At 48.4% G+C, this 23,435-nt stretch overlaps 7 protein-coding genes across 7 annotated transcripts; 2 read left to right on the top strand and 5 right to left on the bottom strand.

The window, feature by feature from the left end:
* Positions 1-106: 106 nt before the first annotated feature.
* KLP7 (Kinesin) lies at positions 107-3,281 on the bottom strand (the record flags this gene model as incomplete). The annotated part of the gene is made up of 2 exons (XM_058493767.1): positions 1,787-3,281; positions 107-1,737 (listed from the first exon to the last, which is right to left on the bottom strand). Exons 1-2 carry the CDS (start codon positions 2,079-2,081, stop codon positions 107-109), a joined length of 1,926 nt encoding a protein of 641 aa, XP_058363968.1. The 5' UTR covers positions 2,082-3,281.
* A 2,145-nt stretch (positions 3,282-5,426) lies between these two features.
* On the bottom strand, positions 5,427-7,783 carry ONS95_000606 (uncharacterized protein). The gene is made up of 6 exons (XM_058493768.1): positions 7,555-7,783; positions 7,408-7,445; positions 7,193-7,228; positions 6,814-6,870; positions 5,595-6,739; positions 5,427-5,539 (listed from the first exon to the last, which is right to left on the bottom strand). The coding sequence occupies exons 1-5, from the start codon at positions 7,740-7,742 to the stop codon at positions 5,697-5,699; spliced, it is 1,362 nt and encodes a 453-aa protein (XP_058363969.1). The 5' UTR covers positions 7,743-7,783; the 3' UTR covers positions 5,427-5,539; positions 5,595-5,696.
* Positions 7,784-9,281: 1,498 nt separating this feature from the next.
* ONS95_000607 (uncharacterized protein) lies at positions 9,282-11,658 on the bottom strand. Its single transcript, XM_058493769.1, has 2 exons — positions 11,191-11,658; positions 9,282-11,139 (listed from the first exon to the last, which is right to left on the bottom strand). The coding sequence occupies exons 1-2, from the start codon at positions 11,461-11,463 to the stop codon at positions 9,682-9,684; spliced, it is 1,731 nt and encodes a 576-aa protein (XP_058363970.1). The 5' UTR covers positions 11,464-11,658; the 3' UTR covers positions 9,282-9,681.
* Positions 11,659-12,060: 402 nt separating this feature from the next.
* GDA1 (Guanosine-diphosphatase) lies at positions 12,061-13,809 on the top strand (the record flags this gene model as incomplete). Its single annotated transcript, XM_058493770.1, has 3 exons — positions 12,061-12,292; positions 12,348-13,695; positions 13,752-13,809. 3 exons carry the CDS (start codon positions 12,061-12,063, stop codon positions 13,807-13,809), a joined length of 1,638 nt encoding a protein of 545 aa, XP_058363971.1.
* A 787-nt stretch (positions 13,810-14,596) lies between these two features.
* On the bottom strand, positions 14,597-16,192 carry ONS95_000609 (uncharacterized protein). The gene is made up of 4 exons (XM_058493771.1): positions 15,947-16,192; positions 15,343-15,900; positions 15,138-15,292; positions 14,597-15,088 (listed from the first exon to the last, which is right to left on the bottom strand). The coding sequence occupies exons 1-4, from the start codon at positions 16,088-16,090 to the stop codon at positions 14,863-14,865; spliced, it is 1,083 nt and encodes a 360-aa protein (XP_058363972.1). The 5' UTR covers positions 16,091-16,192; the 3' UTR covers positions 14,597-14,862.
* A 179-nt stretch (positions 16,193-16,371) lies between these two features.
* ONS95_000610 (uncharacterized protein) lies at positions 16,372-19,478 on the top strand (the record flags this gene model as incomplete). The annotated part of the gene is made up of 7 exons (XM_058493772.1): positions 16,372-16,510; positions 16,842-17,106; positions 17,159-17,655; positions 17,703-17,911; positions 17,961-18,988; positions 19,082-19,163; positions 19,227-19,478. The coding sequence occupies 7 exons, from the start codon at positions 16,372-16,374 to the stop codon at positions 19,476-19,478; spliced, it is 2,472 nt and encodes an 823-aa protein (XP_058363973.1).
* A 732-nt stretch (positions 19,479-20,210) lies between these two features.
* On the bottom strand, positions 20,211-22,426 carry ONS95_000611 (uncharacterized protein; the record flags this gene model as incomplete). Its single annotated transcript, XM_058493773.1, has 3 exons — positions 20,211-21,077; positions 21,133-21,232; positions 21,282-22,426. 3 exons carry the CDS (start codon positions 22,424-22,426, stop codon positions 20,211-20,213), a joined length of 2,112 nt encoding a protein of 703 aa, XP_058363974.1.
* Between the last annotated feature and the right edge of the window lie 1,009 nt (positions 22,427-23,435).

A 23,435-nucleotide genomic window follows, 5' to 3' on the forward strand; every position in this document is an offset into this window, starting at 1 on the left:
ACGGTACAACGTAGTACAGTTACTCCAAACACCATCGCTACCCCCAAAACAAAGTCCTGTCCGATCCGCCCCTATCCCGTACTATACCAAACCAGTACACGGATACTCAATTCACCCTCTCCCCCAGTGGAGAGACAAAACGACTCTTGTCATCACCAATCTTACGTTTGAACATGCCCAGGTCATTTAGAAGCTCCTTCATGAAAGCCTGAACCTCATTGGCTCGTTCCTCGTGGGCCGTGACGTCGATTCCCTCATCCTCATCACCATACTCTTCTTCTGGAACCTCTGTCATGTCATCATTCTCTTTGTTTTCATCGCCTCTCTCACTAGCCTCAAACATGCTGCCTTTCCTACTAGGTCCATGGATACTGCTTCTGGCGCTTCGAACATCGATTGGGTTTTTCAAGCTGTCGAGCGCGAGCTTAAGATGTAGTCTGAGGGCATCGTTCTCCGTCTGAAGGCTTCGGATCTTGCCATCGGCAACCATACTTTTCTCCTCCATCATACGCTGCATGGCAACGACTCGGTTCTGATACTCCTCCAGTTTCTCCTCCTGTGCCTTGTCTTCCTTCTCGCGGCGTCGGTTATCAGATACGCTCATTTGAAGGATACGGATCTCTTCCGCCATAGCAGCAATCTGCGCATCGCGCTCAGCAGCTGATACGTGATCTTGGTTGACAACTGCTCTAGTACGGATTCTCTTGGCCTGGTCTGCGTATCTGAGAGTGGAGAGTGTCTCATCGTAGTCAGACGGTGCTATACATGCAATCATAGCGGTTTTGCTGTTTCCTCCAAGCGAATCTTTCAATAGCCACGTGAGAATTGAGTCTCTGTACGGGACTACATCCTTGCTTCTCTTGCCTGGTCGTTGTTGTTTAGGGTCTGCTAAGGCAGCGATTACGCGACCGAGAGTAGTCAGAGATTTGTTGATATTGCTTCCTTCTCTCAGACGTGCGCCTGTTGCTTCTGTTGCCTTCGCTCGCTCACTACCTGCCAGATCCACCAACCGGATTCGAGCAGTGCGCTCCGTGGTTTCATCCGTGTCCATGTCGTGGTGGATTTGCTTTAGCATTATTGTAAAGACAGAATGACTCCTACTACTGGTATCGTTCATCTTTGTGCTTGCCGTTGTTCGACTTGCGTCTCCCATCTTCATAAACTTCATGATTTCTGATATATTTCGTACAGGAGCATCAGTGAGATCCTTGATATACGGTCCTTCCGTGGGCGACTCTCGGATCTTGAGATAATATGGAGGTTGATTGGGATGTACTGGTACAAGCAAGTCGCGGACATGCTCGTTGTAAACTTCGAAATAGGAAACTCTGACGTTGTATGATATATTGGGGGTTTCATTATGGGCTGCCTCGATTCGCTGGAAGAGGTCCTCGCAGGTCCGCGGGATGAGACCAGGCTGATCAGGAGTTCCCATCATGGTATAACTCTTCCCAGAACCCGTCTGGCCATATGCAAATATGCAGGTATGGTATCCTTCGAAGTTGTGGTCCAAGAACTCCTCGCCCAGGCTGTTGTAGACATCCTCCTGATGAGCATAATGCTCATCCTTCGTGTCGTGACTCCAGAAAGAATTGTCAAATGTAAAAGACTTCTCCTCGATTACTTTCCTCGTCTTGGATCGTGTATTTGCAGGATCTGTATCGTTGGGTACGAGAAGGCTTGTTGCTTGGGTATTTGGATTCATCTCAATCAGGCATTCTGCCCCTCTTTCTATTTCTGATAAGATCTTTAGTAGGGCTTCAAAACATACGGAAATAAATTATACCTCTAGGAAGAAATGCTCTAACCCTGACCACAACCCGAACATTTCCACCTGGCGCATCTCTCCCCATTGTCATATCGCTTCCCCGCGATCGTAATGATGGAGTCGAAGCAGAGGATCTCACAGTGCGCATTTCCGCAGCCACTCCCGGCATTAATCGTGGATCCAGAGCCATGCCAATCAATGTTTCGTTGATATCCTGAATCGTTGTGCTGAATCGTTGTTGAAGGTATTGATACATCAAAGCTTCGGTGTGTTTATGTTCCGCGACACGTTGGCGGGGTGACGTGCAGGTCATGCAAGGATCGACGGATCTACAGTGCTGTGAAACGCGTCAATTGTGTGCCTGTTAACCTCGCGTCATTTGAAGAGTGCTTCGTCGGGCAAATTCAATGAGTCCAGCAGGATGCAACATGTAGGTTGATTCTGTCGCGCCGTTTACCCATCAACAGCACGTGGTCCGTTTTCCACCAACGCGGGAAGCCGGACGCTTCCTTGGGCTCGTCGCGTTTGGTGATGCACATGATCCAAGCATTGATCAACCAAGCTCACTGCTTTCACTGGAGAAAATTACATAATAACACTATCGATGAGTCGATAGTGTTGTCTAGACTCATATCCTCTGCTCACCAAGTCTAGTACACATTGCAGACCTTGCACACTGACCGGAAGTAGAAATTCACGTTCTCTGCCATGAGGATAAGTCCTACAAGCGAAGGCCTTTTTGGCTTTTTGAGAATTGTAATTTGCCATGAATATACTGTTAGAATTCGGCTCGTCCCTTCAAGTAAGCTTCGCTTTTACCCTTGGCAGATGAAAACAGCTGATAGCACTTGAAGGGGCAGAAAAGAGTACCGTGAGTCCCTCGAGCACACGTGATACCCGTCACATTACATACTTCTTATGCCTTCCATGTCAGACTGACATATGAAACAGACTTTCGTTCCATAAGCGTCATGTTTTCTGTTCTTATACACCCTCTAGAGGTTGTCCGGGAGAGCACGTTGGGATTTGAGTCTCCACATTCTTTCTGGTTTTGAAGGCCTCTCATCCCGAGAAGCCGGCAAGAAGACATAGGTGGAGGTATTTCATTGTCTAATTGGCCTGGTAATTACTTTCGTTCTCTCAAAGCGACTTCATGGCTTCGCTTTATTTCACTCAAGCAGAAGACGATCTGGCTGTTGGCCAGCTGCTGTTGAAAGTCAAAGCAGCATGTCTTGTTCTTGTAAAGTCACGAATTATGCGCTGGACGGGGCTTATATTCGACCCGGAGTCCCCCTTCAAAGGTTCTGATGCTCCTCAAACTAGAGACAATGGGTCTCTGGGGATGATTTTATGCCACTTCCAACCTGATTGTAACTTCTCTTACATTTAGCCTTGCTTGAGCCAAGGATCGGAGGATCTTAGCGATCGCTGTCGTGTTCTTGCTTCTGAACGGCAATTTTCGCAACCACAAGGCTCCCAAGATGCGTAGCGAAACAAATGGAAATACTGCACCTAGATCAGCAGTCGCATTTGCTAGCTGAGCCTTTGTTCATGACTTTTTATTGCTACAAACCGTGTAAACAATGGCTGAATGGACCCCCAAGCATCTTTTATCCATCAATCCACGTGGCTCGAGACTAAAGCCGAAACGAGACAGTGATATCCGGCACCGGATGAAAACAATCATCTGAATGCTAGATCCTGCAATCACATATCTGTTTATAGCTGCATTGTTGGTGATGTGATTTAGTGTCGATTGTCCTACAGGTTTATGCGAGCCTGTCCTAGATAACTAAGACTACCAACGCATACTCCCCTCCTTGCCGCTCCATTTCTTTGTGACTATTTACTTAACTTATCCACTGAATTTGAATGAGCTGCTTAACTTCTCAGAAGTTCTCTGTTACATAGCATGTAAGTTCTCCAACCTGTCTCGAGAAGTACTGCCCACCAATTCGAGTCCAAAGACCTCAGGTTCTCAGAGCATTTTGCGGTTAATTGCTCAATGCTTTCGCAAAGACAGTATAAAGTATGCGAAGCTCTTAGGATAGTACATGTTGGTACTTTAGTCTGAAAAAGAGAGAGGAAGTCAAAGAAGCCAGAATTGTGATCGGATTTCTCTTTGAGGGATACCTGCTGACGAGCTTGCAGCCCAGTTATACCTCACTTCAGGTGTTTTCTGTACTATCAAGCAACGACAGCAGCCCTCAAGCGTAGCTACTATATACTAATTTGGCAATGGAAAAGAACAGAAAGTGTCTGTAGCCGTGAGTTTATGTCTCTTTCGAAAGTCCCATAAGCTACCAGCCTACAGTATCCTCTTCGAAGTTTCTCTCCTCGTGCTCGTCTCGCAGCATTGCAGCGTCGGAAGACAATAATCCTCGCTATGTCCATCTTTAATAACTGTAAAGGCAAGAGAAGGTAGCGTGAAGAATCTACCAGGAGTGTTATGTTCACTTCGAAGTTTCTAACGAGCCACTAACGTTGATAAGTCCATGAACTCTTCACTTCCGTCGTCCGTCACTCCCGCATTTCCCCTTTCGTGGAGCAACAACAGCAAAAAACCCACCTCCTGATAATCATAATATCAGCACAACACATGTAATGATTACAGCACTACTGAATTCCTAGTCTTCATACAACCTCTGTTCGTTCTCCCCTGAGGATGCCTTCCGCAAACACAGCGCACAAGTGGCCCCAAGCATTGCCGAGATTAGAGGGAGACCTATCGCAACCACAATACCAGCTCAACAGCACGGCTCAGAAGAATGAATGCCAGTTTAACCTTTTGCTACCATGGTCGCAAGATGGTATAACTTGTTAGACTGCGTTGGCAGACGCGTCAGTTGACCATAGTAAGTGAGTCCTCTCCTAGGGGCTAAGTAGCTACTGATAATACTACCAGCAGACGGAACTGCCGTGACAGAACCCTGGGACCCCAAGACAATTGATGAGCTAATCCATACAGATACTATTGAAATAGAATGACAAGATCGAGTTACTCATCAGGGGTCGACGCGTCTTAATCAATTCGAGTATTGGGAGATGATGTAGACCGAGAAATTTTGAGGTCGCACCGAACTTTCGTTTACTCAAGAGATGCTCTGCTATATACATTGGATAATGTAGAGAAGGAGTGTGAGAAGCGTGAACGGAAGTGAGGAAGACTGAGGAAGATTGAGTGTGGTAAATCAGCCGTGGACAGAGACATGCAGTTTGTTGACAGTGGATACAGGAAACGAACCTTTCGGCTGGTTGATGAATCCTCCTTTGACTGCTACCATGGCCGTTGTCTGATCTTCTCTCAGTATTATCAATGAATGAGCGACACAAAGCTTCTGCTGTGGTTTGATCTTTGGTCGCCTTCAATAAAATATCACTCCGTAGAACTGACTGTGTTGGAGAATAGGGCGGCAAGTGCACTGCACTCTGTGTTCTCACCGCCAATTATGCAGGTAAGTGAAAAGTATTGGAAAGTTGTGTTGTTATTTATTAACGACATGGAGCAATTTGGCTGTCAGCTATGAGCCTTGTACCTAGAAGCACAAAAGATGGTACATGAAGACGCCTGAGCAAGTAGCAAGATTTGAAGATAGAGATTTCACCGAGGAGGCCTACAGACGAGCAGTCATCCGCAGCAAAGGACGGAACCCGAACTCCCCACGTTACGACCGTAGCTCATCCCGTTGAGCAATTGTTTGATGAGAAAGAGAAAGGAAGACACAGAATATAGGGCATCTCGTCGTCGAAGCAAAGTTGTCGATTTCCTGGCTAGGGACGGTTGGTCAATTGAGAGCAAGAACACAGGGAAGAGAAGACTACTTACTGAAATGTCCAACATATTTATCGTCTGAGGTGATCCAAATGGCTGATCCAAGGGGGAAAGCCAATGTGGAACGAGCGAGAAGCAACGCGAAGCCAAAGCTGGTTATACCTGTTGGATACGAGGTTGACTCGTAGCCAAAGGAAACCCTGGCAATGGGAGATACTCAACGATGACTGCAACTTCCAAGGGAAAGTTAGGAACCCGGTTGAGGCAACAATTGAGTTGGTAGTTGATCTCATCGATACGGCCTTGCTCAAAGGGGCTGCAGATGTAGGTGTCGAAGCAGTCACGAGCGGCTTGACATTGAACTTCATCTCCGGCAGGGGTATTGCACATTGGCATGAAGGCATTGCGGCTACCCCAGATCTCTCTGAACCACAAGGTATAAAGACCACGCTGAGCACGACCAGGATCGGAGAAGGTTGCGGTGAGGTGCAAGACCTTGACGTTGGGAAGGAATACGAGGTTGGTTGCGCACCAGATGTAGAGCATGACAAGGTCGTTCAAGCTCACGTGAATGGTCTGGATATAGGAGACGTCAAACTTGTTGATCAAGACATCCGCAAGCTCGAGAATTGGGGGACTGGTGGTGGTCATTGATCCAAGTTGAACTACATCACGCCCAACTCCCAAGTATGGCTTGCGCTTGTTGTCGATAGTGGCAAGTGGAACGTATCTCTTGCGAGCAAGGGCGTCGAGAAGAGCAGGCTTACTAGCAGCGAAGATTGCTGGGCGAGAAGCTCCGATGCTCTGCATGTAGTGGACACCATTGGCCTCCATCTCGATGAAGGTGATCTGTCTTGGCGGGAGCGAGCAAAGATCGAAAATCTCACTCTTGATCTCATTGGGAAGATTTGGGAAAAGAACAAACTTGCCACAGAAGCCCTTGAGCTTGAGGATTGTCTTGTTGAAGGTCATGGTCTGGCCTTGAGGAACCAGGATTGTATTGGTGGGCAGAGAAAGATCGAGGCGGCCAACTGCGAGAGGAAGGTTGTTGGACTTGAGCTCGGGGCCGATGGTGACATTCGATTCAAGGCCAGAAGCCAAGTCAAGGTACTTGAGCTTCTCGGTGATGAATATCTCAGCCTCAAGTGGGGAGCCGAAGTACAGCATTTTGGTGCACCAGGTGAAGGTATTATAGGGAGCTACAAAATTCGTTAGTCTGTGAACATGACCGCAGAATGGGTGGGATTTCTGCTCGGCAGAGAGAGATATTTACCTTCGGAGAATTGAAGGAAAGAAAAGCCTTGGCTGATTGCACTTGGTGAAATTACGACTCGAAATATAGTCAGCTCAGGCATCTTACAAGTGATTTACTGGAGCACTAGTGGGCTAGAGTTTATGTGGACGACTGGGAGAGGAAGGTGGTGAAGAACAAATGGAGGCTGGTGCTAAAACAATGACAATTGGAGATCGAGGAGCTGGAAGAGATGCTAAAGCAGTGGTGTACCGTAGGAAAAGGGTAGGGTTTGCTTTGAGAGAGAATTTGGTGTGCTATTGTGAAGATTGGAGTGATGGGTACTGGGAGGAGAAGCAATGCTGCGAGGTGAAGGTGTGGGGGATTTGCGACCGAGGAACCAAGATAAGAGGATACGTACGTGTGTCGACTGAGAGCTGGCAAGCTTGCTTTGCTACTGAAAACCAGTGAAGTCAGTAAGGCAGTACATTTGGTAGTAACTCTGGTCTGGAGTGGTCTTGCTGGGGCTTGTTGAGTCTTGGGACTTTTACAGTGATGATGAAGGGAAGAGAAATTTGTGTGAAGGGCATCGTCTTCTCACAAACAGCTGCGAGGTATCGATGGGAGAGTACTCACTGCAGAAGCTAGATTGATTTGGTGATGTGGTTGCGATGCTATTGTGGGAAGAGGTCAGCTATTGTTGACCAGAGACAATAGGAAGCGGAGGACGCCTTCAAAGCACGGGACAGCGACGGAGACAGCTCTGGGGAGGTATGGACTCACTCTTGACGACTGAATGAACTGTTTAAGGAGCGTTGGTAGGTGAACTGAAGGAGCGTGAGTATTTGGAAAAAGTTTGTGGGTGAACCTTTGGAGTTGGCGAAGCCTTGGGGTGTTTTTATACAAAGGGAGTGACAGGGGTATGAGCTACCAGCCACGGAAACTCTTCGCCTTCTCCGCCACATAGTCATGTAGAGCAATTTGAACTATGCAAACACCATAAATAAGAGCTAGTTTTCATTATTGCTCAATTTGGAGCATCTAACCAGCTGCAATTTGTCCCTCGTAAAGTCTCAGAGCTACTCTAATCTCCTTGTCAATACCGAAGCCTTCTTCATCAACAACAGTCTAGCTTGGGAACTGTCTTTTTTCTATGCCTGCCCAAAATATCTCTAAATTTTTGGATAGAAAGGATAGCAGCACAGTCGATTGGAGTAAGATCAAAAGGCTCAGACGAGCAGGTACCTCCGATCATTCTCCAAGTCCCTCCCTAGGTCACTGGACGGTCATCTACTAGGAAAGGACTGAAAGGCCTTCTGCTCAGAATAATCACGCCACTGGATGGCCTGACATACACCCTAACTCCAATATAGATGTCTAGCTCGTCAGTCTTGCCAAATTTCCTGCAGCAGTGAGGGATTGTCGTCCAGCTCGTCCCTTTCAAGGTTTGATGCCAAGAGATTTCTGCAGATATCTCGCTGCGACCCTACTCAACGAGTCATCCTTGAACTAGAATAATGCTACGTGTTCAATTGAGAGAACTATAACTTCAGTATGCACTTGAACCAAGTCTTCACCTCTCGTCGATGATTATCGTTCTTCCTGGAGAGGTTGGATGTTGCCAGTGTAAACAACAATCAGCCAATAGCAACGAAGCGAATTGCTCATTACGCGACAAAAATTTTGTACCTGTCTCTCGTCGGAAGAAGTCTTTGAGTGAATTCATCAGGGTCATAGGTATTGTCTTCAGCTTCACGTGAAATGCGTGACTTGCAGTTGCCATTGGGAGGCTAGAAAAGGCTAGAAGACCTAATACAGGATACAGACGCAGAACGCAGGACATCTGCTCAATAGTGCCAGCTCAATGTCACAATTTAGAGTGATCAAGATCGACCATTCGTCATTGTGTCCTCTTGAATGGAAGTACCTGGGCTCTTGCAACCTGATCGTAGAACGCAAGTTGAGCTTTCAATTGTTAATGGGATTGCTGCCACTCGTTGCTCGAGTCACGACCTGAGAGATCCTTGATATACGGGATTTATTTAATCTGATTGCACAACTTGTTTATGACTCAGAGAGGCTTTCAAATTTGACAAAATGCCAAATGTTGGAAATTGCTCTCATCCGATCTCGGTCGGCATCAGCCACATCGGCCCAGATGAGACCAGCCAGCGAAACCATAATCGCACCTAACAGATCATCATTCAATCGATAAGGCTCACTCTGAGAATACCAGCAGAGCACACGATTTCCAGTCTTCGCATTCCATAGGCATCTATCACCCAGCGCCACAGACTTTCTTCTGGAAGTAACAGATTTGACCGTCTTATATGATTGATTTCAGCTATAATAGCAGTTAATAAGCTCCTCTTACCCACTTTACTCGAGCCTATCTCTGCCTTGGAGTCTTGAGAATGGGGCTAGCAAACCTGTCATTTTGAAGCTCCACAGCACCACACTGAAGAGATACCAAATGGCGAGCGATGGACTCAACACAGCCGTGATTATGTACCAGAAGTGATTAAATTTCTTTGGTTTCTTGTGCCCCTTCAGCCTCATGCTAGTGAATCGACTCTTAGACTTCCGTTGGCCAGCAAATTTGAAATACCTTCAAAAATGGCACATTGCCCGTCATATCTGCATTAATTGCCAACTACCCACAAATAACTTCGACCAATGCTCTTACGTACCCGAATACAAATCCCCATCACTGGCTGGCCATTCCTTCAAATAATTCTAAATTTTGAACTTTGGTACGTGCAAACACCCCCTATTTAAGCGAGGATTTGTAAGCGAAGAAAACAAATTCCAGTCAGCGCCCCCGTCATGAAATAGAGCATTGTTTCACCAACGAGGATACAGAAACATCGACTGCAACGCATTTATCACTTCTAATCTATGGTAAGAAGTCTAAGCAAAGCCCTTTCCAAGCAACACGCTGCCAATATCCTTTATGAGGGACTCATTCGGAAACAGCTTCTGCTTCCCGAGTACAGTACCTTGCGCATCCATGCTCTTTAGTAAATCTTCCAGCTCACCATTCTTCGGGGCGCAGTAAACAAGATATCCAAATGCAAGCAGAAAGCCTTTCATGGCTTCTGGAGAGTCCTCTTCTGCACTGATGGCCTCTAATAGTGATGCGCCAAGCTCCACCTGATCTCCTTCAGGGAGTGATTCTAGGTGTTCTTCGCTGCGGAGTTTGCTGTTCGCTGTCGCGATATTAAAGGCGAGACTTGCAGCTGCGACTCGGACATTGTGGTGTTTGTCGTCTAGCAGACTCGTGGTGATGAGTTGTACAATTGGGCCAGTCATCGTAGGACAGTTGAGAATATGTGTTGGGTAGAGTGGACTCGTGAAAAGATTGCAGGACATTTGCAACGCAACGAGGCGGAGAGAGTAAGGGCAATCTTTCAGGGAGTTGACATATGATATGAGAGGGGCGATAGTCATATGGTCTTTCTCTTCTGCGTAGTAGCCGCTGAATCGAGGGTCGACGAGGGCAGTTCGCACAAGATCGACAATGGTAAACATAATTTCTGGAGGCAGTGTTGAGGAAGCCGAGCGTAAGGAGTGACTGAATGCATCAAGATCTGGAAGAGTGGTTTCTGCTGCTCCATCCTCTGCGCGCGCAGCCACGAAGCGTAGCACTCCAGCAATGCCCGGGTCTTGCGCTGACGGTCCCATTTTCGCTTTCAGCTTCTCCAATGGAGGCAACTTGCTGAATAGAACCGATTTTGTGCTAGCACCACGCAATGCTGGTAGAGATAGAGATTCGTGTGGATGCGAAGGCCAAGCCATCTGCATGAGCATGTTGACGTTGCCTTTTAATTCGGAAGGATTAGAGCCTGACCACCTATACTCTTCCTTACCGCGAAGGAACGTCATGAACGTCGGCGTAGATCTGATGTTGTATTTTGTACCCACATCAAATGCCTTCGATACGTCCACCTTGATAAGAACAGCCTTGTGAGCTGCTTCCTCTGCCATCTCATCATAGACTGGGTATAATTTCTTGCAGGGTGCGCAAGATGAAGACGTAAAGAAGACCACAGCGCAAGAGTTCTCGGCTTCTTTGAGAATTTTATCTAGCGCGACGATTGAGGGAGCTTCGCGCACAGTCGATGCTCGTTGCTGCTGGGTTTGAGGAACGTTTGCTTGGTCTTGTATGCCGAGAAGTCCACCATTGGTATTCTTATTCTGTCTACGCCGTACCATCTCGTTGATTTGTGGTTGTATCACCCGACCAAGCGGTGTGTTAAGAACAGTCTGGGGAAGATTGGCAATGTGCTCAGGAATCCCATGGCCGATTAAGAAGGTCGAGAAGTCGTTGGAGAAATTGTTGCAATTGTGAGACCATAGGTCATAAGCCTGCATCTAGGTCAGTGTTCAGGTCCAGGCCGAAAAAGACTATTCAAGTACCCCCTCAGTGTAAATCTCCCGTAACGACTCTAGATACTCCATTATCACATCCATCGGAAGGTTAGTCGTTCCGAGTTCTAATATTTGCATTGGACCTCCCAGATGGGTTCGACCTGGATCTGCGGTCCTGATACCTCCATCATAGACATATTCTATGCCTTCCATAACAATCGAGGTGTGGTATATGGCATCGATCTGGATGCCGATGAATGCGGCAGACAGTTGGCGCGCCAGTCCATTGGAAAGGTCGTAGACGTACAACTGTACTTTCATGCTGTGGCAATCTCAAGGGTGCCTGTTGATTTCGTTTGTGCAATTTGGAGAGAAGAAAGAAGTGGAGTGTAGACAGTAGAGGTCACAAAAGTAACGAGATCATCCTGGGAGGTAGCGAAAGGTATAAGGCAGCGTTGAGGCAATTCTATTCTATTCTATTGACAATGGAAGGGAACGAGGGTGTCGCATGCACCGGGCAGGCAGGATGAGTGACGCGATTCTTATCCGCAGCTTTGGCTTTGGCTCTTTCTTATCGCCGAACCGACACACAGATCCCTCCTTTTCTACACCACGCAGGACAGTACTCTAGTCTCTAACCAGGGACTTCTACCACCAGCCACAGCACCCCATGCAGCCTGGGCTCGCCTCCTGTCCTTTTTTAAACTGCCCTGCCCTGCCGCCACATCTTAAACTTTACTCCATCAGGGGTCGTTGGCGTTGATCTACCAAAATTCCAGCTACCATCTTCTCACTCCTTTCTCCAGATCCCACCCCTTTATACTTCTCCTCTCCCAACCCTCATTTCGTCCGCATACTGTTTCTCTCCGGTTAAGCGATTGTGCGCTGAACCAGCGTTGGTCTTCCAGTCATTCCCTTATGAGACGAACATCGGTCTCGCTGCCGACGAGAAACGTAGCACACGATCCCCACGAGAAGGCCGCTCGATACAGTACTAGAGGCGCAAGTAACAGCGCCGCCGCCAAGCTGGAGAATATCAAAACCGCCTGGATGACGCAAAGTCAGCGGTCCAGATACCTGAAGACAGGGGGTCTTCTCCTCTTCATCGTCTTTCTGTTCTACTACCTCTCCTCGGGAGTAGATGGCGGAGGTGCGTGCCGTGCCGTTCCAGTTCAGAAATTTACCATGAGCTAACACTGTCGCAGTATCATCTATAAGTGTTGGTGGACAAACGGTATCCGATCCGAAAGCTGCGACGACAAAGTGCTTGAAGTCCAGCGATAAATCGAAGCCCCTGGTCCAATATGCCCTCATGATTGATGCTGGCAGCACTGGCTCGCGAATTCACGTGTACAAGTTCAACAACTGTGGCTCTACACCCGAGCTTGAGGATGAGGTATTCAAGATGACAGAGAAGAAGACCGGAGGTTCAGGATTGAGTTCGTTCAAGACTGATGCTGAAGGCGCTGCTCAGAGTTTGGATGTCCTTATGGACACGGCAATGGCATCTGTACCGGACAGCTACAAGAGCTGCACACCCGTTGCAGTAAAAGCGACTGCTGGACTTCGTCTGCTTGGCCCAGAAATGAGCCAGAAGATTTTGGACGCCGTGCGCAATCGATTGGAGACGAAATACCCGTTCCCCGTTGTTTCTAAGGAGAATAATGGCGTTGTTATCATGGATGGCAAGGACGAGGGTGTTTACGCTTGGATTACAACCAACTATCTCCTTGGAAAGATTGGAGGCCCCGATCCTACCGGGACTGCCGCTGTTTTCGATCTTGGTGGTGGATCTACTCAAATCGTTTTTGAGCCTACTTTCAAGGGCGCTGTGCCTGAGAAAATGGCCGAAGGCGATCACAAGTACAAGCTTACCTTCGGTGGAAGGAACTTTGAGCTGTACCAGCACTCTCATCTTGGATATGGCCTAATGTCGGCCCGCGAAGCTATCCACAGAACCCTTATTGAGGACATCCAATCAACAAACCCCATTGATCCTGCTTGGACCTCAAAGCCGATCATCAACCCTTGCATTGCTCCGGGCATGGTTCGTCCAGTTGATGTCAAGCTCCCAGATGGTCACCCTCTTGGAGGTTCGGTTAGCGTGAACATGACCGGCCCATCATCCCCAGCTCCAGCGCAGTGTCGCAAGCTTGCCGAGAAGATTCTCTACAAGGAGAAGGAGTGCAGTCTTGCACCTTGCTCTTTTAATGGTATCCATCAGCCATCCCTCGAGAAGACATTCTCCCAAGAAGATGTCTACGCTTTCTCCTACTTTTACGATCGTACCGATCCTCTCGGCATGCCAGAGTCTTTCACTCTCAAGGAACTTCACCGCCTCACCGAGCAAGTATGTGGTGGAGAGCCTCACTGGGATGTGTTCCAGAGCGTGCCAGATGCGATCAAAGAGCTTCAGGATCGCCCTGAGCACTGCCTTGATCTTAACTTCATGTTGGCACTTCTCCATACCGGATACGAAATGCCCATCGACAGAGAGATCAAGATTGCGAAGAAGATCAAGGGTAACGAGCTTGGATGGTGTCTTGGTGCAAGGTTAGTCTTCCACACAATTAATATCACCAAACGCCATTACTAATTCTTTCTCACAGTCTTCCTCTTTTGAGCGCCGGTTCAGGATGGACCTGCCGCATCAAAGAAGTTTCATAGGCAGATTTCAGGACTAGGAGCATTGCAGGCGTCACGAGTAGGGACTTGTTTTAATAGGGTATAGACCACCAACGACTTTCCATTCTAAAAACAAGTATATAGTCTTCTCTGAACGTACCTAGTCACCTTTCCTGGGACCCTCCAAAAAAGGTGTCAACAATATTCTTCTCGATTGGAAGCCTAACAATTACCGTCTCGCGTATTGGTATCCCTGCAAATATCTCATTCAAGGCCACAGTCAAGGCATTCACTCTTTCATTCACTTCCTCCTCCTCGCCTTCGGAGACATAACTCTCCGGCTCAGCACAATACTTACTGCGATGAAAAACATGCTTCTGCTTTCCCGAAAGTCCATCAGTGACCCGCTTTTTACCTTCTTATCGCAAACACCTATGACATGGCGCTGGAAATAGTGGATGTCGCGATCAATTTCGCTGGTGAAGTATCTCGAGTTGAGTTCGGATTGCGTAAAGGGTTTTTGCTGTGAAATGTGAGTTGGGGTGGGATAAAAGGGCACTGGAGACATTTGAGGGGAGGTCCAGGAATGGGTGCGAATTTGCGGGTGCAAGTACTGTAAGGCGGCCAGCTGGTATTGCCCTATTTTGCTAGGGCGTGTGACTATCATAATCTTTGGATGAGGTCCTGGTTCACTTGGTATTTTGGAGCCTTCAGCTTACTACTCCGGAAGGTCTCTTGAAAGGACTTATGAAGGAGTGCGTATTCCCGTGTAGTACCAATACATAGCTCAACTTGACAGTGAGAGTATCACGGATAAAGAGATTAAGGGTGACCGTATTTTTGACTATTTAGTATTCGTTGCTCACTGTTGTTATTCATTGTTCTATTGGGTATTATCTGTGGAGTAGCATGACGGTCTGCTTCTCTGCCTAGGAGATGCTGCGAGGACTACTAGCCCCTCGCGTGGTTTCGCCTTTCCAAATTCCCTCATGTTGTCCCCCTTGCGGAGATGAGCATGAGGGTGTATCCAAGCCTTGGGGTTCGAGCGGAATACTCTGGTGTACTGTTCGAAAGCCTGAATCAGGTATCGTAGCTCTATAAAGGGGCTTCCGCCCCCGAAGTCCCAAGGACCTCTTCGATGACATCTTCTGGTCCAATGCCTTCCAATAAAGCCGAAATGGCGTCTAGGTCGCTACCCCATTGCATACTTCGTTCTTTCTCAGGTTGAACAATGTGGATGCGATGAAGATAGATCTTTCTGGCCGCGAGACCAATGAGTGATGGTGTAGCATAAGCTAGGCCATGTAGTGGAGCCAGGCATCTTGTTACATAAGAATGTGGCTAGGCGTTGGGAGGTTTGGGGAACGTACTTTGCAAGCTTGTCGAGATGTTTGGATGAAGCGGCAGATATACCACCTGCTACAGCTCTATGTACCCGTAAAAAGGATATAATATCCTGTTGGTAGCGCTTAACTTCAATACTGACCGCCGCATCGTTGGCGAGGCGTATTAAGTGCTCGACATCCTGTAGAATGGTTAATAAGCTGCAATATATGTAAAACTCAAGACACGAACAATCGCTGATATTATTGGCCACAACGACCCCTCAATATCCGGGATCGGATTCTTCTTCACCACAGACGATACGGAGTTCCCATCATCGTACATTTCTTCCAAGTTCGGGAACCCATCTTCTGGATCATGGAAATGCGAAATGAACATGTAGTCATTCAAATGCTTCGTCAACCTGGGTCCCTCTCCACCACCCAGCAAGGCAATGAACAAGAAACGTTTGGGCGCATTCTGCACTGAGGTTCTTGTGTATATCCTCCTTGTTCTCATAAGTTCCAGTGCCTGTATCTGTACCTGCTTCGGAGCCTCATCCAGGTTCTTTGCGATAATTACGTTGGCGATGGTCTTGTTGTCGCTGAAAGTCTCGGCGGCTGGTGATCTATTGGCAGATCCGAATGCTGGCAGATGGAGGAAGTATGAATCTTGTCGAGTTGCCACAGGCGAGTTCGAGCGAGTTGGACTATGCTCCACGGATAATATGGCATGCGCGAAGTCGTCAAGACTGGTATGCTCGTGGCAATCAAGTACAGCATTAGAGAGACCAAAGACCTTTGAGGCGACCTGAAACCGGTTAGAAAATATTAAGGCATTCGCGGGAGTGCTTTACCAATTGTAGTTCTTGCGCCAGATCATCTATCGCATGCGGCTCCGTATCAATGATACAATGCTCCTGCGTAACGAGGCATATCAGGGCAGCGAGTTCCAAGTCGCTGAGCTCATGGACTTTCTCGAGAAGCGTTTCGTCTGCCATTAGGCCACAAGTATAAATCGCTTCCCCATATCCAGTTCCAGAGGAATATCCTCAAAGGAGAAAGTCTTTCGCTCAGAAACAGTGGTTGGGTTGCGGCTGCTTGACAGTGAGGTGGAGGTCCTTGAGACTGACTCGCCAAGGAAGTTCTAGCCTGAAGCTTAAGCCACACCTTATTTTCGGCTGCATCATCTCCAGCAACTCAAGCTCCTCGACCAGGCATTTACAACTCTCTTGCAGGAATTGCTCTGGAGCGGAATGACGTGACAACTCTTTGACGAAATATGGCGAATCCAACGGCGGAATGGGAGCGAGTGGGAGGCAAATTCTACCGCAAGATTCAACTCTACACAGCCGTATTCGACCAGGACCTGGAGCTTGAGAACTATATTGTGACAGGATGCTCTTATGGAGGCGCCATAGGTATGTCAAGCAACGTAATGGCTATCCAGCCAAATCCTTGTTTACTCTCTTTGAACTGGGGCTACTTTGGACATGCTACGAGCCACTCCCCATGAGACGACTTTGATTTAGTCCAGAGGGCCAAAGTATCAGTTCTATTTGGGAAGCAAGCACACCTCGACTTGGTTTCACAATCCCACCTGGAGAGTTTGGGCCATCTCCGAGCATTATTGCTTTTGCAGATTTATTCCACAAATAACCAAACAACAGAAGCTCTTTCGATCTACATATCAGTCACGTGACCATCAGTCAACGACTTTCTCGATACATGCTGACTCTGAATCCAAAATAGCTCTACATCGAGATGAGACTAAGCTCCACTCTTTCCGAGGATCACAAGCTTCAAAATCTAGCATAGACCTCTACAGCTGTGCTGGGAAATTGATCCGTCGAATCAACTGGGACAAGGGGTCTATTAAAGGTTTAGGCTGGTCAGAAGAAGAGAAGCTCATAGTAGTGACAGCAGATGGCACTGTGCGTTGTTATGATCTGCAAGGAGACTTTTCCCAGTTCTCTCTTGGGCATGGGTCTGAGGAATATGGCGTCGCGGCTTGCAGGTTTGCATTTCATCATCGCATTTGCTTTGCACAATTCTTGACATTCATATAGGTTCTACGGCACTGGCTTCGTAGCACTCCTATCAAACAACCATCTGATAGCGGTCTCGCGGTTGGATGAGCCCCGGCCAAAGGAACTCGCTGTGCCTCCAGAGGGCGATGTACATTCCTGGACGCTCATTGCTCCAGCATATACTCTTTCCCGATCAGTAGAAGTCCTCTTGAGTATTGGTCAAACAATCTATGTTGTCGATGCAACCGAGTCAGAAGATCGTATGCTAGATATAGGTCCTTTCACGCACATTAGTGTCTCCCCCAATGGCCGATTTGTTGCCCTCTACACCGAAACCGGAAAGGCATATGTCATTACGAGTGATTTCCAAAATAGACTTAGCGAGCACGATTCAAAGTCTAAGATCCCTCCGAAGGATGTTCAGTGGTGCGGTAACGATGCTGTCGTAATAGCTTGGGAGGACGAGGTACATATAATTGGACCAAATAATGCAGCAGCAAAGTATTTTTATGACGGACGAGTCCACTTAATCGCAGGTATGAATGTCTGCTGCTGAACATTGCCCTTAGCTTACGTTATACAGACCATGATGGAGTCCGTCTCATCACGAATGAGGTCTGCGACTTCTTACAGAAAGTACCAGAGGTTACTGATGAAGTTTTTCGTTTTGGCACGGAATCGTCAGCATCAATATTACTTGATGCAGTTGAGCAGCTAGAAAATCAGTCACCAAAAGCAGACGATAATATCCAGCTGATCAGGCCAAATCTAGTAGAAGCGGTAGATACATGTGTATGTCTCTTCCTCTTGAATAACACAAATAGCAGCTAACATATACCAGGTAAAAGCAGCCGGTCAAGAATTCAGCATACACTGGCAGAAACAGCTATTGAAAGCGGCATCCTTCGGAAAGTCAGTCCTCGATATCTACAACAGTGATGAGTTCGTCGACATGTGTGAAACACTACGAGTTCTCAATGCAGTCCGGTATTATGAAATCGGTCTGCCACTTTCGTACGAGCAGTTCCTCCGCCTCACACCCGAGAAGCTGGTTCAGCGTCTCATCAACCGCGGAGAATATCTCCTCGCTCTCCGTATCTCCTCCTACCTGCGCCTACCCACTGATAGAATCTACGTGCACTGGGCGTCTCAAAAGGTCCGCATAGGTTCCGAAGACGAAGACACGATATGTAGTCTCATTGTTGAGAAGCTCGCTGGCAAGCGTGGCATCTCCTTTGAAGAAATTGCACGAGCGGCCTACGATGAGGGACGGGGGCGCCTCGCAACCGAGCTCCTCAACCACGAGCCACGAGCAGGCAAGCAAGTACCGCTCCTTCTCAATATGGAAGAAGATGAAATTGCTCTCGACAAAGCCATCGAAAGTGGCGATTCCGACCTCGTCTTCTTCGTCCTTTTACATCTAAAGAAAAAACTGCCTCTCGCATCGTTCTTCCGTGTAATCAACACTCGCCCTGTAGCAACCTCTCTCATCGAAGCCTCCGCGCAAGACGACGACGCCGAGCTCCTGAAAGACCTCTACTATCAAGATGACCGCCGCATAGACGGGGCCAACGTCTTCGTGCGAGAAGCTTTGAAACAACCTGACTCCCGCACCGCGATCGACAAGCTCGCACTAGCCGGCAAACTGCTCTCCGATTCCAAGGATAATTCGCTGGAGTTGAAGGCGCTGCAAGAGGCGAGCACTTTGCTGAAGATGCAGGAAGCATTTGATCGGGACTTGACGGAGTCGTTCACGGGTTTGAGTGTTAATGAGACGATTTTCAAGCTGATTCGCTTGGGATATGCAAGTAGAGCGAAGAAAGTCCAGAGCGAGTTCAAGGTACCGGAGAAAACGGCTACATGGCTCAGGTATGCTTCATCCTCCACCCCCTTCTCCTTCTATCGCTGCCATGATAGTATGAGGGGTATCTGAGTGTTCTGTATACTGCTAATGAGTTGCAGACTTCGAGCTCTCGTGGCAAAACGAGGCTGGAATGAACTTGAGGAATGGTCGAAAGCAAGACGATCGCCTATCGGTTGGGAGGTAAGTCCCCTCGGCTATTCCCAGCCAAAAACGAGCACCTCAACTAACCCTTCCCTTCACCAGCCCTTCTTTACGCTCATCCTATCAGCCGGCAACCCCAAACTAGCTAGTATATTCATCCCGAAAGCAGCGCCTTCTCTGCAAAGTGGTGAGACGATACCCATGTACGAGAAATGCGGGATGCGGGTGAAAGCCGCAGAGGAGGCTGTTAAGATCAAGGATGTCGAGGCGGTGGATCGTTTGAGGAACGCGGCTGGTATGGGGACTGTAGAGGGGAGGGAGATTGAGAGGTTAGGGGCTGGACTGAAGAGGTGAGGTGGTGTAAAGGTGGTTATCCTCGCGTGACAGTTTGTTGATTCGGAATCCATTTGCATCTAATATTTTCCTCCTTCATTTGCAGATTTCTTGATGATTCTTCTCGTCCCATATATGAATATAGAAAAACTGTAGAATATCGTGGAACGATTGCTCAAGCAGGAACGTTGAAGCAGATGGCTGATTAATGCTACGCAAATGCAAATACATCAAGATCTCGTTCGTCTGTCCATGGCTCGACCTCTCCTCCCCTTCCCACATCAGTTGTCTCTCGTTCTCTGAAGGAGAGTAAAGCCGCAAACATAAACTCCAGACAGGTGCAAAGAGCAACATTTGATCTACGCCACAACCATCCCAAACCAAAGGCCAATCCGATCCGATCCTTAATTCCCTGGGTAATTCAACCGAACGCCTGTCATGATTCATCGCGTAGAAGCCAACTCTCCCATATTCATTTCGATTCCCCAACACACCAATCAGCCTGCACATCCCCAAACGTTCTGTTCCTACGTATCATTTTGTTCGCTTGATTTACTCATCCACGAAGTCACAGAAGTGTGCTATTCACCAGTCCGCTCTTATATTATGGTATTTGTACAAGATATGTTGAGGAATGCAAACAGTAGGAAAGTAGGATGATATAGACTTTGTAAAGAACACCGATGCTAGTCCAGTATGCCGTGCCGTAAGACTCGCTAAATGGATGTATTAATGCCAGAGGCGCCGTCTCGATCAAGCAGGGTTGGATGTCGGGGGAGGAGGTGGCGGATTGGTAGGTGTAGACGTGACAGCGGCAGCATTGAGGTTCTGTGTTGCCAGTTCTGCTGCGCGGCCTGCGCTCCCATCGAACACAAAAGGTCCAATGTCGTTCCTGGGCGTCATTGGACCCTCGACACCGGCGGGAGACGTACCCAGGCCGTTGGGGCTTGGTGTCCGTGTTAAGTGCCTTTCTGGATGGGAGATTGGCTGTTCCAGACGTGATCCGGCGCTGCCAACAGCCTTTCGAACAATGTTGACCGGTGCTGAGGTTGCGTTGGAGACAGGCTGAGCTTGCGAGTCTTCTTCTTGGTGCGGGTCTTCTTCTTGGGGATTTGAATCCGACACTGACTCGGAAGGAGAGGGAGACTGATTCTGATTTATAGTCAAGTATCCCAAAGATGAAGCTGCTGCTTGGACACTCTGGTCAGGACCTGAGTCATCACTGGCCTCCGCAATCTCAACATCACTGTGGCTGTTGTTATGATTATTGCGGTTTGGTTCCGAATGATCTTCTGCTTCAACCAGAACTCCGGTATCCTCAGATAAAATAGTGTTTCGATTTGGTAAATGCAGCGTTTCAACTGCAGGTTCGGTCGCGGTTGCGGTTGCAAGTTCGGTTTCGGCTTGTCGTGGAACTTCTCCTGGGGAATCGGAATCTGCAGCTTCTATTTCCTCCCATTCACCATTCGCATATGGGTCGTCTAGTTCAGCCTCTAGGTCTGCTACACTTCTGCAGTTCGGGCATATGAAATGAGGCCAATGCGGTCCGTTTATTATAACTCGAATGCATTTGTAATGCCATGTATGCGAACATGGAGCCACGAATAAAGACTGGCAGGGCTGAAAAGTAGACATATGAGCAAAAGTCAACACAATGGGATATATAAGTGCTTACAGCAATAGGTCCCAGACAAATGGAGCAGTCCTGTGACGAGCCAGCTGCGGGTGGCTTCCCTTGACTGTTCAGTTCTCGTAAACGTTTATGTGATTGAACGCTAGGTACTGGGTTAGTATTGTGTAAATGTGACGAAGAAAGTGACTGACTTAAAGCTGCTTGGCCCGTTTTGCCAGCCCTTATTCAACTCAACCCTGATTTTCACACATCTGAATATCATTTCCTCCCCTCCCTTAAAATCTATTCCAAGTTGCACTATATCACCATCATTGACGGGAAATGGTCTTGACTCAGTACCTGGTGAACTGAGTCGGATGTGATTCAGAAAAGTGCCGGAAGAGCTTTTTACATCCTTGATAAACCAGCGTCCTCCAGAGCACCAGAATTCGCAGTGCCGTCTGCTGACTACTTTCGACTTGAAACCAACTGGTGCAGATGAAGGCACGTTTGCAGCTTGAGTAGGATTATTGTCTCTTTCCGAGTATCGCCCCACCTTGATTGTCTCCTTTCCAGTAGGCAGAATGCGAGACATCGGAGGGAAAACCAGTGACGGTCGTTGTGCTCTGGGATCCTGATGGGCAGAAAATCGTATTGAAGGTAGTTGATGTGCCATGCCTTGGTTTCCCCCATTTCCATTAACCATCGTGGGATCAGTTCGAGACTGTGTATCCCCACCCTGAGCGGGCAGGATATCTGGAGCGGTGCCCGTCGTGGCAGATCTTGTGCGAGCCATAGAAGCAGTGAGATCGGAGGTCACGTCAGATGGGCTGTTTCCTGACAAAACAGCAGAAGATGACCCGGTATTGACTGACTGCGGTTCGGAAGCAATGCGCGACACAGCACTCTGCCCACCAACGGTCGGGAGCCAGCCACTTGTACCTCCCAAACTGTCCGGATTGCTCGATCTTGCGAAGGGAATGTCGGAAGGGGCTCGCTGGGCAGTCGGGGATTGCAGTGTAGAAGCCTGTTGAGGAACGATGCTTGGTAGTGCAGGCGAGCTGGGTGCAGATGGTCCTGCAGATCCCCTTGACGTCGGTGATGGGTAGCTTGTAGCGCGGGCCAGGGTTGACGGACGCTGAGTAGGAGTAGAAGTTGAGCTGTTGTTGTGACTGTGGCTGTCGCGCGACAGGATATGAGTTTGTGTATAACTTCGCAGATAACTTAAACCCCTCAATCGGCCAGTGCGAGATGGAGAGGTTGGCGAGGTAGGGGGTGACGCTGTCCGAGTTCTGTCGAGGGCTGGCACTGGGCCTGGATTCCACTGCTGTGGTGGTGGGCTGGGCACCGAGTACATCTTGCTGTGAGTGGCTGCTGGAAGGAGGAAACAGCAAAAGAAGATTTGGCCAAAGTTTGGATTTGGAGATCCAAGAGGAATTGGCTATTGTACTCGAAGACAGGCGGGTGGGCGGGCAGGCTGCTCGCTACCAGAGGAGAGGAGTGGAGAGGAGAGGAGAGGCGTCTCAGATCTGGGTGTTTTGCATCTCATTCAAACAAAAGGTATGGAGGAACGAGTCAGTGTTGCACAGGGTAACAGTCTGCGCTGGTCAAGAAGGTCAGGTCAGGTCAACCCGTCGAAAAATATAGTGCATGTAGCAGAGCCGCTTGAAACAAATATGAGCGAGTACAAGAGCGGATATCTTGATTAAAGGGAAGAGAAGAGAAGAGAAAGTCAACAGACGGTGATGGCAATGGCGTAGGGGAGACGAGAGGAGACGACGAGGCTTAAGTCATTTACGGGCGTGGAGGTGGAGGTGGAGGCAAGGCAAGAGGCAAGGTGGGCTTGACATGTAACCGGGCTGGACTCCTGCTCCTCTCTCGAGTATTCGAGGTCGTCCAATTCTCAGTCGATCCTCGAAGTGGCGGGCTTGCCGTGCAGGTGCGGTGCAGGTGCAGGTGGTGCAGGTGCAGGTGGTGCAGATGGATGCAGGTGTGCATTTACTTATATTGTACCTAGATGGAGGAGGTGGAGGGAAGTGGAGGAGAGGAAGTGAAGGTTAGATGTGTTTATTTGTTGGCGTTGGGGTTCTTGAATTAATCGGTCTCTGATCCTTTCCTTTCCTTTCCTTTCCTTTCCTTTCCTTTCCTTTCCTTTCCCTTTCCTTCCCTTCCTACCTGAGATAGTTAGGTATCTGCTCTTCAAATCAAGAACCACTGCCCACCCAAGACGCCCAGAACACCGGCGGGCTCAGTCAGTTGATGCAGCTGTCGGTCCAGGTCCAGGTCCAGCGCCAGAGCCATGAAAGACACGGCTCGCCGGCAAACTCCCACGGACTTGACGTTATGTTATCGGCGTCGGAGGCCTG

This window comes from Cadophora gregata (assembly GCF_030347475.1).
Source record: "Cadophora gregata isolate MNR1 chromosome Unknown scaffold_1, whole genome shotgun sequence".
Classification (NCBI taxonomy): Eukaryota; Fungi; Ascomycota; class Leotiomycetes; order Helotiales; family Ploettnerulaceae; genus Cadophora; species Cadophora gregata.